This window comes from Haliotis rufescens, unplaced genomic scaffold (genome assembly GCF_023055435.1).
Source record: "Haliotis rufescens isolate VD_foot unplaced genomic scaffold, xgHalRufe1.0.p SCAF_12, whole genome shotgun sequence".
NCBI lineage: Eukaryota > Metazoa > Mollusca > Gastropoda > Lepetellida > Haliotidae > Haliotis > Haliotis rufescens.
This window is the reverse complement of record NW_025963802.1, coordinates 40,174,299-40,187,631: the sequence shown is the minus strand read 5'-3', so window position 1 is coordinate 40,187,631 and position 13,333 is coordinate 40,174,299. Positions and strand designations below refer to the sequence as shown.

General features: G+C 39.2%; 2 protein-coding genes across 2 annotated transcripts in view; both read right to left on the bottom strand.

The window, feature by feature from the left end:
* The window catches only part of LOC125378298 (complement C1q-like protein 4), a 68,109-nt gene that overhangs the window by 44,443 nt on the left and 10,333 nt on the right, over positions 1-13,333 (bottom strand). The gene's annotated exons all lie outside the window — the stretch shown is intronic.
* On the bottom strand, positions 7,368-11,444 carry LOC125378256. Its single transcript, XM_048393639.1, has 6 exons — positions 11,370-11,444; positions 10,107-10,175; positions 9,764-9,877; positions 8,940-9,014; positions 8,455-8,596; positions 7,368-7,590 (listed from the first exon to the last, which is right to left on the bottom strand). The coding sequence occupies exons 1-6, from the start codon at positions 11,376-11,378 to the stop codon at positions 7,484-7,486; spliced, it is 516 nt and encodes a 171-aa protein (XP_048249596.1). The 5' UTR covers positions 11,379-11,444; the 3' UTR covers positions 7,368-7,483.

Genomic DNA, 13,333 nt, shown 5'->3' with positions numbered 1-13,333 from the left:
TTTCGAAAGAATGTGTTTGCCTCCAATCTCTACAATATCTGAACAATGCAGCCAACATTGTATGAACTTTTACTATTCACGTGAGATTCACGAGTATTATTATTATATCAACCCAGTCCACGATGCTGTAAACCGTAGAAACAAATATAAGATTGTTGAACACAACATCAGGCGACGGAATGTGACGCAATTTCTCTTCTGTAGTATCAACAGTAAGTCCAAAGCCTGTTGTTTTAGCAAGAGCGGGATATCTGCTGTAACAGTGGATACGTAAAGTAATGCTATTCCAAAAACTTATGCCAAACCTGACTTGGTCACATTTATATATCACAAATTTATCTGGGAGCAAAGATTATTTATGAGCACGCTTCCGCTCCTCCATATGTAGAGGTCAAGGTCAGTAAGGTAAACTATTGTGAAGCGGTAGTAAAATGAATTTAATGAAAATATAACAAAATGAATAATTCAGTTACACACATTAAGACGAAACGAATAGTCAGAGCCATAAAGACACAGTCAAGATAATTTCGGTCTCCTGAATTTGCAATGAAGTGAATATTCTGTTGATGTTAGTCAACACATTAATAGCCAATAACATTTATAGTATATTGTCTTTCTCTGAATCATAAATGATTAAAACAAGAGTAGATCCGTATATAAGTATTCTTAAGCCGTAATCCCTAATAGAAACACAGACAAAACCATATATATTTATATTGATAATTGTTTTTTCCTCCAGGTTGTGCTGAACTTTCATCAGTGGCTGATCCTGGGTTGCCAACTGGTACAACAGATCCTTCTCCAGCAGCTACTACCTCAACCCCAACATCACAAAGTCCTGAAGTCAGAGAATCTCAAGAAACAGAGCACAGTGAAGCAGCACCAATACTTGATGACGGACGTCCAGCCAGGCAACTCAAGTACAGAAAAGAACGTACAAAACTCAGTTCTTCAGAAAGAGTCTATCAATTACAGGAAAGAGTTCTATCAGGAGAGCTAGAAAAACAGGAAATGGAAAAAAAACAACTTAAGCTACAAATTCAACTCCTTGAGCAAATACTGCAACGTGATGATATTGACAATTTCAGTCCATCTCAACTGTTACTTTCTATGATGTAATAAACCTGCAGTTTCATTGTCACTATATTTAATTCTTGTGTCCTCTGTTTGTAGTTTATTAGCTGGAGAAGAAGGAATTGGCAATATGATCTCTAATGCCTCGTCCATCATGCCTTCCTCCATGTGTCCACTGTTGGCTGTTCATCTGGGTTGTCGTTGTCATCTTGTAATGGATCATTCAGTAATAAGGATACATTGTGGAGGACAGCACAGGCAAGGACAATCTGACACCCACGGCGTGGACTCATCCTTATCTGTTGAATAAACAAGAAATGTTTGTGTCAAATACATGAATACAGAATGTCACATTAAAATCTACATTTTAGAAGCAACTTGTTTGCTTCTTTGAATTAGTAATATAATTACTTGTAATTGGCTATGTTAGTTAGGATTCTTGGAAAATTATTTGTTTCTGCTATGTGGTCGGTGTAAAACGTGAAGCATTGGAACACACAACACCATGACTCCAAACCTTAAAGTGATGAAAAAAATCAAGATTAGATGTAGAAAAGTAAAACATTGATCAAATTAAGTACACAAATATACTATGCATATTTACCTCAGAATGAAGTACACGAAACCGTCTTTTCCATCGACCAAATGTTCTTTCTATTGTAACTCTTGTAGCACACAAGCTGTCATTGTATCATGGGGTTTGGAGAAAAGGCCTGCAAGGATATCCACTGTCTCCCAAAAGAAAGCCATCTGATATTGAAGTGTGCGACCTCTCTAAGTATTCACACAAAGTAGAGGTTCTAAATATGTGGCTATCATGAGTTGATCCCGGCCGATTAGCGCACACATTCGTAAATTTACCTACAAATTAGACAATAATTTAAAAAAATAAGCAATGTTCGTGATGGATTAATGGATTTTCTATTATAGGCGTTTATATTATATATTACAAACTTCTTACAGCTATATTTTCTTAAAATTGCAGTCTCTTGATACAGCTTAGAGCTGAAAAGAACTTTAAAAACATCCCTTGTTAGCTGACTAGAATATCCCATTTGTATTTATTAAGAGTAATGAGAGCATTTACGCAAACCTTTCATTATTTATCTAATTCCGAATCTTTTTAATGTGGAATTTTATAGACCTTGGAAGGGAAGCTACTCTAATTGCAAAAAGGGACAGTACTCTAATCTCACAAGACGTACCTTCGTGGTCACACACTGCCTGTACGTTGATACTGTGGTATCCTTTCCGATTAACGTAAGCTGGTTCATCTCTGGTCGGTGCCTGAATACGTATGTGCGTACCATCAATGCAACCTAGGATACTCGGAAAACCACCAAGGGCGAAAAATCCATCTTGAACCTGACGTATGTAGCATTCTTGTGTTGGCCATTTTATGAATTCGTTCTTTCTTTTAACCAAGGCATCAGTCACATCTACTATGACACGTGAAACTGTACTTTTGTCCACCCCCATCGTATCACTTGAAGGAAACTACCACTTGCGTAAAAACGGAAAGCTATCATCAGTTGTTGATCGACGTTTAGAGCATGGCTACGTTGTGTAGGGCGCTCCAAATCTTCCCTCAGTATATTGGCGATGTAGTTGATAGATTCCCTCCCAAATCTGTACCTATCACGAAGTTCACTGTCTGTGTAGTTCATTAATGCAAAATTAACAGCTCGGAATCGCTTCTGTTGTCTCACATTAACCTCTGGAACCATGAAAGCGGCGCTAGGCCTACCCATGAACGCCATTTTGTTTCAAAGATAACCAAGGTGTTAAGTATTTAACGGAGGTCGGGAGGTGTGTTAACTTTAACAGGTGTTTAACCAGTCGTTAAAGATAACCATGCTTTGGGAAACAACATAACCATTTGGTTAAATTTAACGGAGAGTTAATACTGACTTAACGGCTGGTCAAGAGTTAACCGGGTTCTGAACAACCGGGCCCTGCAAGCTTATTATTACAGGTACCCTATTGTTTTAGGATAATGCTTTAGCAGAATTAGATGCTGCACCATTGCAAGAAAAAACACAAAGACTTGAGTTGGATGTAAGGCCACAGGTTTATATACAGAAAAGTACAAGGACTGGAGAACACTCCTGGGCTGGGAAACGCTAAACACGTCTGACAGTCAACCCGAAGGTGCCCGGACAGAACAGCAAACACGGCTCCGAGGGTACAAACCATACGGAGCCAAATGATGGGACCCCCCAGGGAAAAGCGCATAGGGGGTCTGCTGAAGACTCTACAACCACTATTATACAATAGAGCCTAGAGGGTATGCCTCAAAGACCCCCAAAACACCAAAATCACTTCTCTCAGCCCAGAAGTGTTACGAGATGATACAAACCAATTGTCGTGCGATGTAATGTGTAGAATGTGCTAGTCCAGGATCTTTACCTGTTGTGCACATACAAACCCCTGTGACTTGTTCGACGCATGTTTATGCCAGGACACCTCTTGCCTCACATATACTGAATTGTCCAAAACTTGCCACAACTACAATGTAAAGGAAAACAAGCAGCAGTACATGTTCCTGATACATACAAATACTTGCAATTAGATTAACTATCAACTGAGGAAATGTTATACAGATATGTACGTATGAAATGAGAAGTAATGGGCAGGATGGGAGGGAAAAACGTGTTACCGGTGTGGTTGTGTGGATGAAAAGAGGATGTAGCAACTAAATTCAGCTGCAACAAGGGTTACTTCCCTTTGTTTAGAGCATGTGAAGAACAATTCCTGAATAATACACTGATAAGGTGCCTTGCACTATTAAACCAGGAAGAGTTGCTTCCCTTGCAATATTAAACCAGGAATAGTAGCTTCCTTTTGACCGTGGAACACAAATGCATGGGGAGAACACCCCTTGAATTGGAATAATGTAAGATTACCAAAATAATGCATTTTATCATATAATGGGTAGGTTTCTCGGCAGGATAAAGCCAACGGATAAAAACGATATCCGTTGGGGTCATATGCGGATAGAGATGCAAATATCAAAGGTCAAGTAGGACTACTTTCACTGTTTATAAACAAACATGGCGTCGCCCTCATCATTCGGCGATCGAGTCAGAATTAACCATCGGGAATCTGGATAAACTACAGGGATAATTGCTATCATTATCAAAAGAACAGTCTAATATACTGAAAATCAGTCTCTAACTGTGACGTAGCTAAGGCATTTTATGAGTTTGGGCAACTTTAGAGATATAAATTTCGAAACAATTTTGCGAGGGCCCGAGGCCTAGCCAAGCGGGATCAGTAGCCATATCTGTGCTTGTAGACCTCTGCGGCTTGAAACCTTCTCCACAAATTACAATAGTTGGATTTGTCCGAAATGTGTTTGAATTGTTACCTTGTTTCGTTTTGTCGCTGTGTGTACATCTGACTACACTTCTTAACGTTATGACAGGACAGACCGACTGTCAACAACGACTGACCGTGGCCGTGACGTCTCACAGACTAGGGTAAGAGTAGCTTCCCTTTGACAAAGGGCAGTTACTCTAGCGGACAGACAGATGGATTGCCGCGAAAGGCAATTAAAAACAATTGTTGTTTTGCGTATATGTTGCTTCGCCACTGTATAAGAAACAGATTTTAGTTGGAACTATATTGGCTAGTGTCACTGTCCGACTGACACATCACTTACCCTGTGACGTAATAAATATTAATGCGCGCATTCCAGAAAAACTCGCAATGTTTCGGTTATGTATGTGAGAGAGGGAAAGCGATTTTGAAGCACAGAATTAAAGAATGACATTATATGATAAAGAGGTTATCACGCTTGTGTGTTAGGGGATGGTAAATATCCTGTATTAGGAATAAACACTATGTATTTAGCTCGCCAAGGCTCGCTAAATACAATGTTTATTCCTAATGCAGGATATTTACCATCCCCAAACACACTCGCGTGATAACCTCTATTTATTAAGTAATAATAAAATTAAATATTATTAAATTTGTTACACTGCTGTCAAACACAAAAAGAAGTATCTTACAAAATGTTTCCATGTACATATATTATGCCTCTTTATACCGACAGAACCTGATGAAAGAATAATCTTAGCTGCTTGGTATTAGGAAACTATTGTGTATATACATTAAGTACATATTTATAGATATTTGCCATCTGAATAAACTACAAACAAAAGAGTTAGAAATGGTATTAAACTATTAGGCTGTCATGTGATATTGTGGTATTACAAATGGTTTAGTATAGTTATATGTATATGAAATGATATGATGTGACATGACATGATGTGATGTGATATGATATGATAAGTGTTGTGGTGTGATATGATACATGAGGAGATATGATGCAATATGTTATGTGTACTATAGAAATTGTGTAAATACTGTGTTTTTTTAGTGTACATATTATATGGTTTGCGGTCTTCCAGTGTTGAATAAATATTGATTGATATGATATAAATTGGCATGGAATGACATGACATTATATGGTATGATATGATCAGATATGATGGGACAAGCTATGACATTGCTAATGTGTTGTGTGATATGACATGTTGAAATATGAAATAATATAGGTGTGATATATGGTACGATGGTATGTATGGTATGTTATGATAATGGTATATGAAATAATACTATAATAATGATACAATATGATGTGATGTTATAGAATATGTTGTATAATATATTAAGTTGTGATATGGTAAAATAGAAATTATGAAATTACAGGGTATGGTATTGTACTGTATGTGTGAAAATATGTGACTGTGTTGAGATGCAATGTGGAATGACGTGAGGTGATTTGGTGAGATATGTACATAAATTGTATAAAATTGTATATTCTTCAAATTGTACTAGATGCCTGTGGCCTCTTCAGTACGTGAAATAAAGATTGAAGATTGACATGTATCAACCAAGTCAGCGAGTCTGACCACCCGATCCTGTTAGTCGTCTCTTACGACAAGCATGGTCGCCTTCAGGAGTACACCTTCCCGGGGCAAGGGAGTTAACTGACTGAAAAGTCCAGTTTCCATCCTTGCCGAACTAGGCTGGTATATTTTGGCAGGACTAACGAGTCTATACATAGTCCAATCAAATACGCTTTACGAAATCGGGATCGAAAATCGAAATCAATCAATTGGGATCGATGAGATGCATCATCCAAGTCAGCGAGCCTGACCACCCGATCCCGTTAGTCGCCTTTAACAAGCATAGTCATCTTTTACGGCAAGAATTGGTTGCTGAAGACAATTAACTTGCCTTTAAATGTGTTTGTGACGAGGGCCAAAGCCTAACCCGGATGTTCACCATTGGATAGTGGCATTTTAACTGCTCCCATGTTGCCCAGTTGCCCTTGTACATGTGTCACTGTTCATTTAAACGTCTGTGCTGTGAAGGAGTGTTTAAGTTAAGGCAACACTCTCTTGAACACATATCTCTTGCATATGCAACGTATTATTGTTTTTGTTCAGTCGTATCTGTATTGTTTCTCTTGGACATGAGTTGTGTGGACAAAGGGACAATTCCTTGATTCGAACCGATGAGTGAGCCTGGACACATTTGATGTGTCATATCAAAACGTGTCAGCTTAAGATTGGAGGAAAGAGATGTTCACAACATCTAACAAGGCTCATAATTTGGGATTCCAACTCATAACTCACAATCCTTGAACAACTAAGGGCCGCAACTCTACAAAGCAAGTTCCAGACCACAGGCTCTCCCCTAACACCTTTTGTGTTTGGCTTTGTTTTTTGTTTTAAAAAGCAGCCCCTTGTGTGAGTATGCACTTGAGATGGAACACTTGTAGATTTAACAATCGCAATACCATTTATGTAAGGTTTGAAGGAACGACAGAAATACTTAAAGTCGATGGTGAATATTTTATTCAGTTATAATCAGATTTGCAATACCAGTACAGGCAGTCTTCTAATTTCACATTGTTATATAAGCCAATATCATAAACTTTAAACAAAATAATTATGTTTTGAATTTCATAATACTGAACTAATCCTAAAACGTCCAATATATATGCTCGTTATTTTACAAGGATACAAACTACATGCAAATTTAAATATACAGTAAAGTACGGTTGTAACGAACTCAAAGGGACTACTAATTTTAGTTCGTTATAACCGTAGTTCGTTATAAGCATAGATACAGCATAACTACAGCAACTAGTCAGGACCAAAAAGTAAGTTCGTTATATCCGTAAGTTCGTTAGAGGCGTGTTCGTTATAACCGTAGTTTACTGTATAATAATCACTTGCAGGTGTGAAATAGTGTGTTTCAGTCTCGTTCTATTTTTATATTTTTGTTATTGAATGGACCACACCTAGAGCATAATATCATGCTCATCATATTTAAGATATTCCACCTTCGACGTGATGTCGATGTGTGTGATGTGACTTTGTCATCACCAACATTACTTGTCACACGAGGTTACCCATGTGCATTTAAGGTACCACCCATTTGACTGACTATACGTCACGGTACATTTGAGACGCCGAGTGCAAGCTCTCTTCCTTCTTCCTGCAAACGAAATTCATGAATGAATAACACTGAAATCGGAGGTATTGAAATCTTATTTTGAGATTAACCATTTCCATCTGTTTTAGCACGCATATTTTACTAGTTGTGTTTGCCAATAATGTTTCCCTGAACAGGTTCTTGTAGCAGACCCTTGAGGATTCGGGTTAGAATACGTCTTCAGCAACCCATGCTTGCCGTAAAAGGCAACTATGCTTATCGTAAAAGGCGACTAACGGGATCGGGTGGTCAGGCTCGCTGACTTGGTTGATGCATGTCATCGATCCCAATTGCGTGGATCGATACTCATGACGAATATTTACAGACCGCTGTCATATAGTTGGAAAATTGCTGAGTGCGGCGTAAAACAACCAACCAACCAACCTTGTAGCAGAAGTATATCAAAGTGGGTTTCAATTGTTCAAGAATACTGTGCCTTTAAGTGCCAAAGTGTATGCAAGGCTTACATTTAATATTCAAGAAATAAGAAAACAATGTGTGGAGCTCCTGACTGCTATTTCCATGTGCCCTGCCCTTCCCCCCCCCCCCCCCCCCCCCCCCCCCCCCACACACACACACACACAAACACACACGGCGACCCCTTCCTGGGGACCCGCATTAGATGTACATAAGTAATTATAAGTGTGTAATCCACGTACCTTAAAACATGATATTTTATTAACTTAAAACGTTCATAAAATCGCCAGTTTAGATGTTTAAAGCCAAATTATTAATGTAGAATCGACGATTCATCATTGTTAAAAATCAGGTTTCAGTTTTCTCCAATACATATTTACACAGGTACAATCAGTATATTCATGAATGTCCATAGAGATATACATAAGTATAAGTGTGTAATCCACGTACCTGTGCTGGGGTCTTCAGTTGCCTCCTCCAAGGCATAGATGGTCCGACCCTGGCACTCAGGAACTAGAGCTTGGATGGCGGCAGCTTCATCAGCATCAACTTCCTCAGCAAACTCAGTCAAAGATATCTCAGCATAATCAATCTAATATTAAAAAGATAATTTAACATCATTTAATATTATATATTTCTTATTAAATGTTTGCCGTAAAAGGCGACTAGGCTTGTCGTAAGAGGTTGGATGGTTTGTTTGTTGTTTAACGCCGCACTCAGCAATATTCCAGCTTTATGACGGCGGTCTGTATATAATCGAGTCTGGACCAGACAATCCAGTGATTGACATCATGAGTTTCGATCCACGCAATTGAGATCGATTACATGCATCAACCAAGCCAGCGAGCCTGACCACCCGATCCCGTTAGTCGACTCTTACGACAAGTGACTGGTTATATTAATGGAAACAGGATGTCATTGAGTATTTAACTTACCTCTTTCGGCATCGGGGTCAGGGGTTGCACGTAGCAGGAGGTGGTGTCTTCTCCTACCTGGGTCACAGTCATCGTCTAAGAGTATTAAAGGTTATATTAGATAAGGAAACCGGTGCCTTATTCAGCAGGGAAAGGATATGAGTTTTGCAAAATCAGTAAATGTTGGTTTGTTCGTTTGTTTGTTTGGCCGCACAAAGTAATATTCCACTAATATGACGGCGGTCTGTAAATAATCGAGTCTGGTCCAGGCAATCAAGTGATTGACATCATGACCATCGATCTACGCAATTGGGATACGATGTAAATCCAGTGGTATGTTTGTGTGTTTGTGTCTGTGTGTCTGTGTGTGTTTGCGCCAAGTATGGGCCTTACCGACCAGCTGGTAACAAAGCGGATTTTTTATGGTTATTATTATTAATTATAATTATTATTTTAATCAAAGCTATGAGCCTAAATATGATTTGGGTAAATTCACAATGAAACGATGCAATTTCTTTTAGAATAGAATTATTTTTTCAAGCATCTTCTGGAACAATTTATTTTTTCCGTTAAAATTCCAGGCCTAAATCACCCTCCCGTCGCCCACCACAGATTATCAATAGTCGGCCCCGGACATGGATAAAAATGTTAAAACTGCATTCATTGTTTTGCATTCATCTGACATGTAGTATGGGAAGCGTACCCCCTAATTTCCAAAAACTTGTGTCAATTGCAACAGAAACATAATATTATAAAGATAAACAGAATTGATGAAGATTTTTGTCTGTTTCTGTAAGTTACTGCTACACTTGTCTCTGTTATTTGACAAGCTGTACAGAATATACCTTGTTTGTGAAAAACTGTGTCTCAATGAGTGTTCCGTTGGTGTATCTGATGGTTGTGGTTCCACCGCATGTCGTCGCTTCTATTGTCTCTTCAAGTTGTACCACAGTGCACTCCTAAAAGGCAGAAAACATTCACCTGAAGCATCACGTTGACAAGCATGTCAATGATGGACAGTATAATTACTAGACTATCACAAATCCGGTTTAAATCTAGTTGCGAAATATTTAAAGAATAATTTTTTTGTCAACACGATAAAAATATCAATGCAGTCTACAGATATGAACGAGAGCATAAGTCGTCGAAATATGAATCTCACAACAAAACATAATAAATTATACTTACGTTTTGCCCACCGGGGTCACACATACATGCACGGAAGAAAATTGCAACAAAAACAGACAGCATCAGAATCTGCAAAAAAAAGGGAAACGAGAAAAAAATTGAAAAATGGTAACATCATTGGTCTCTTGTATTACAGGACTGCTGACGAAGGCATAATCCGCGATCCATGTCTCTGTCCTGCTACTCTCTTGACTACAACGGGAGCCACGGGTGGCCCAGTCGTCTAAGGCGCCGCGATTCGCTATGCAGAGTTGCGTCCCTTTGGCGCGCCAGAAACCTATGATTGGGGGTTCGAATCCCGGTTGGCCCCGATTATGTGTCTAGGTTTGTCAGCACCATACCCGTGTTCGTGGGTTTCAGCGAAGTGGTAAATGTCTGAGACCTGCATCACTTCGGGCTTTCCTCCCACATTAAGCTGACACGCCGCGATATAACTGGAATACTGTTAAAAGCGGCGTTAAACCCGCTAGCGCATTTACTTATGTGGCTGGAACTGAAAACAATGCTTACTTTGCATTGAGTCTGATACGCAAAAGTACAGAGGTTTTGCAACTTATAAGAAAGGCAAACGTTTAAAGAATATGTTCAAAACCACGCATCGGTACTTTTAATTTGACATGTCCATATTTCTTTTGTACTAGAATTCAAAGCTCCATAAAAATCTGTACAAACAGAAAAATTGCTGGCTCCAGCAATGTACCACAAAATCCCTGTCCCAAACGTTAACCATCCTCAACGCAATTTTGGAGGAGTGAGTGAGTTGGGTTTAACGCCGCTTTAACAGTATTACAGTTATATCACGGCGTGTCAGCTTAATGTGGGACGAAAGCCTGGAGTGATGCAGGTCTCAGACGTTGATCACTTCGGTGAAACCCACGAACACGGGTATGGTGCTGACAAACCTAGAAACATAATCGAATCGGGATTCAAACCCACAATCATAGGTTGCTGGCGTGCCCTAGGGACGCAACTCTGCAATGCGAATCGCGGCGCCTTACACGCCAGGGCCACCCGTGCCCCCCAATCATGGAGGAACTTCTCTGGGGCTGGTGTTTGTTCATACATACATACATACATACATACACACACACACACACACACACACACACACACACACACACACACACACACACACACACACACACACACACACACACACACACACACACACATACATACATACATACATAGTAAAAATATTTCGGTTTAATCTACATGTTTTGAGAACATGCCTGAACGTGAAAATGATTTCATGAAGCCTACCTTGGTCATTATGGCGTTAGACTCTGGAGGATCTCTTCTTAGCCTGTTGTCGTTGAATCAGCTTGCTAACCCGCGTTTATGTCCACCTGAGCTCTGATGTCGTTTATATACTCAACGATCAAAACATACCTACACACCCTTTTCTGAAATCACCAATCATATGCTTAGTGGTTAACTAAATTTATGATATTTTTCCAAGCAACAAACCTGATTGGACCACCTCAAACAAGCTTACGTAAACACCTTTTCAGAAACAGCCTGCTTATCACCTGCGCATGTATACTGATTTATTTCTCACCAAAATATCGTGAGCAGCCTTCTAACAATTGGGATCACAAATATAAAATCATTATGGATGCTGTCGAAGCATATACCAACAAATGGACCAAAAGAGAAGATTGGTTGGTTGGTTGGTTGTTTCACGACGCATTCAGCAATATTCCAGCTATATGACGGCGGTCTGTAAATAATCGAGTCTGGACTAGACAATCCAGTGATTGATATCATGAGCATCGATCCACGCAATTGGGATCGATGACATGCATCAACCAAGTCAGCGAGCCTGAGCACCCGATCCCGTTAGTCGCTTCCTACGACAAGCATATAGTCGCCTTTTACGGCAAGCATGGGTTGCTGAAGACCTACTCTACCCCGGATCTTCACGGGTCCCAAAAGAGAAGAACAACCCGTTGAATGTTGAATTGCACTCAGCAATATTCCAGCTATGTGGCGGCGGTCTGTAAATAATCGAGTCTGGACCAGACAATCCAGTGATTGACATCATGTGCATCGATCCACACAATTAGGACCAATGACATGCATCAACCAAGTCAGCGAGCCTGACCACCCGATCCCGTTAGTCGCCTTTTACAGCAAGGATGGGTTGCTGAAGACCTATTCTACCCCGGATATCATTTCTAAAACCACATTGAATCATAATTTGTAATCAGATCATTTGTTTTAAATTACCATATTAATCTGTTAATGACCATTCTGTCCAAGGTCTTACAAACACAACCAGAAAGTGATATTGGCTTTTATTTAGTTTGATCCCATCCAAGTTAAGGTATCTCCGCAAACTTGTGAGAAATGAAATTAAATATCATCTGAGAAAACGATATTTGAAATGCTTGACTTCTTCAAAGATTACACATTTTTGAAATTTGGGCATTGGACATTTAGGCCAGATAGAGGTAGACATCCCCATGGACATTAATTATGTTTCCCTTCTTCTAGTGGCTTAAGAGTGAGACTTTCTGCTCGGATTGGCAAAATAAAAACAAGAGTCATCCGAAGATGACATATCCCCCCCCCCCCCCCCGACGTGGCATGTCGGTAAACTGTGTGTACCTTAAAATGTATTTAGATTGGCAAGAAAATATTTTTCCTTGATGCCAAAACCAGAAATATAATGAAGGTTATTAAATATTGGTTCATGTAGCTCACTTTCTGATGATCTCATGAAATTTAATAACAATAACTTCGCAGATTCGCATATGAATAGCTCTCATGACACAAAGGCATTAAGAGAATGTAAAAGGTTTTCTTTTTTCAATTTAAATTGAAAATTAATGAACCTAGAATAATGTCCTCATCTGGAGCATATCTTCTAAACCATGTTAATAGCAAAGGCACCACTACATAACCTGCTTGATAGGTGTAAGAACTTTTGAGAAGCTAAGTTGTATGGTTCGGGAGATATGTTCCGGACAAGAGCACTACCCTCAAAATTCCTGAGTTCATCATATTTCCATGGAAACGACAAAAATATAAAATTCTAAAAATCTCTAAATAGCAAAAGGCACTTCTACTGAGCCTGATTGTTATGTGAACCAAGTTTTGCGAAGCTAGGTTGTACGGTTTAGAAAATATGCTCTGGACAAGTGCAGTACCCTCAAATTTCCTAAGTGTATAACATTTCCATGGAAACGACAAAAATAAAAAATTCTAAAAATCTCTAAATA

Coding starts and splice junctions, on each gene's coding strand:
- LOC125378256 (XM_048393639.1), bottom strand. Junction 9,878..10,106: donor GTGACCCCGGTGGGCAAAAC/GTAAGTATAATT, acceptor TCTGCCTTTTAG/GAGTGCACTGTGGTACAACT. Junction 9,015..9,763: donor CACAGTTTTTCACAAACAAG/GTATATTCTGTA, acceptor TAATACTCTTAG/ACGATGACTGTGACCCAGGT.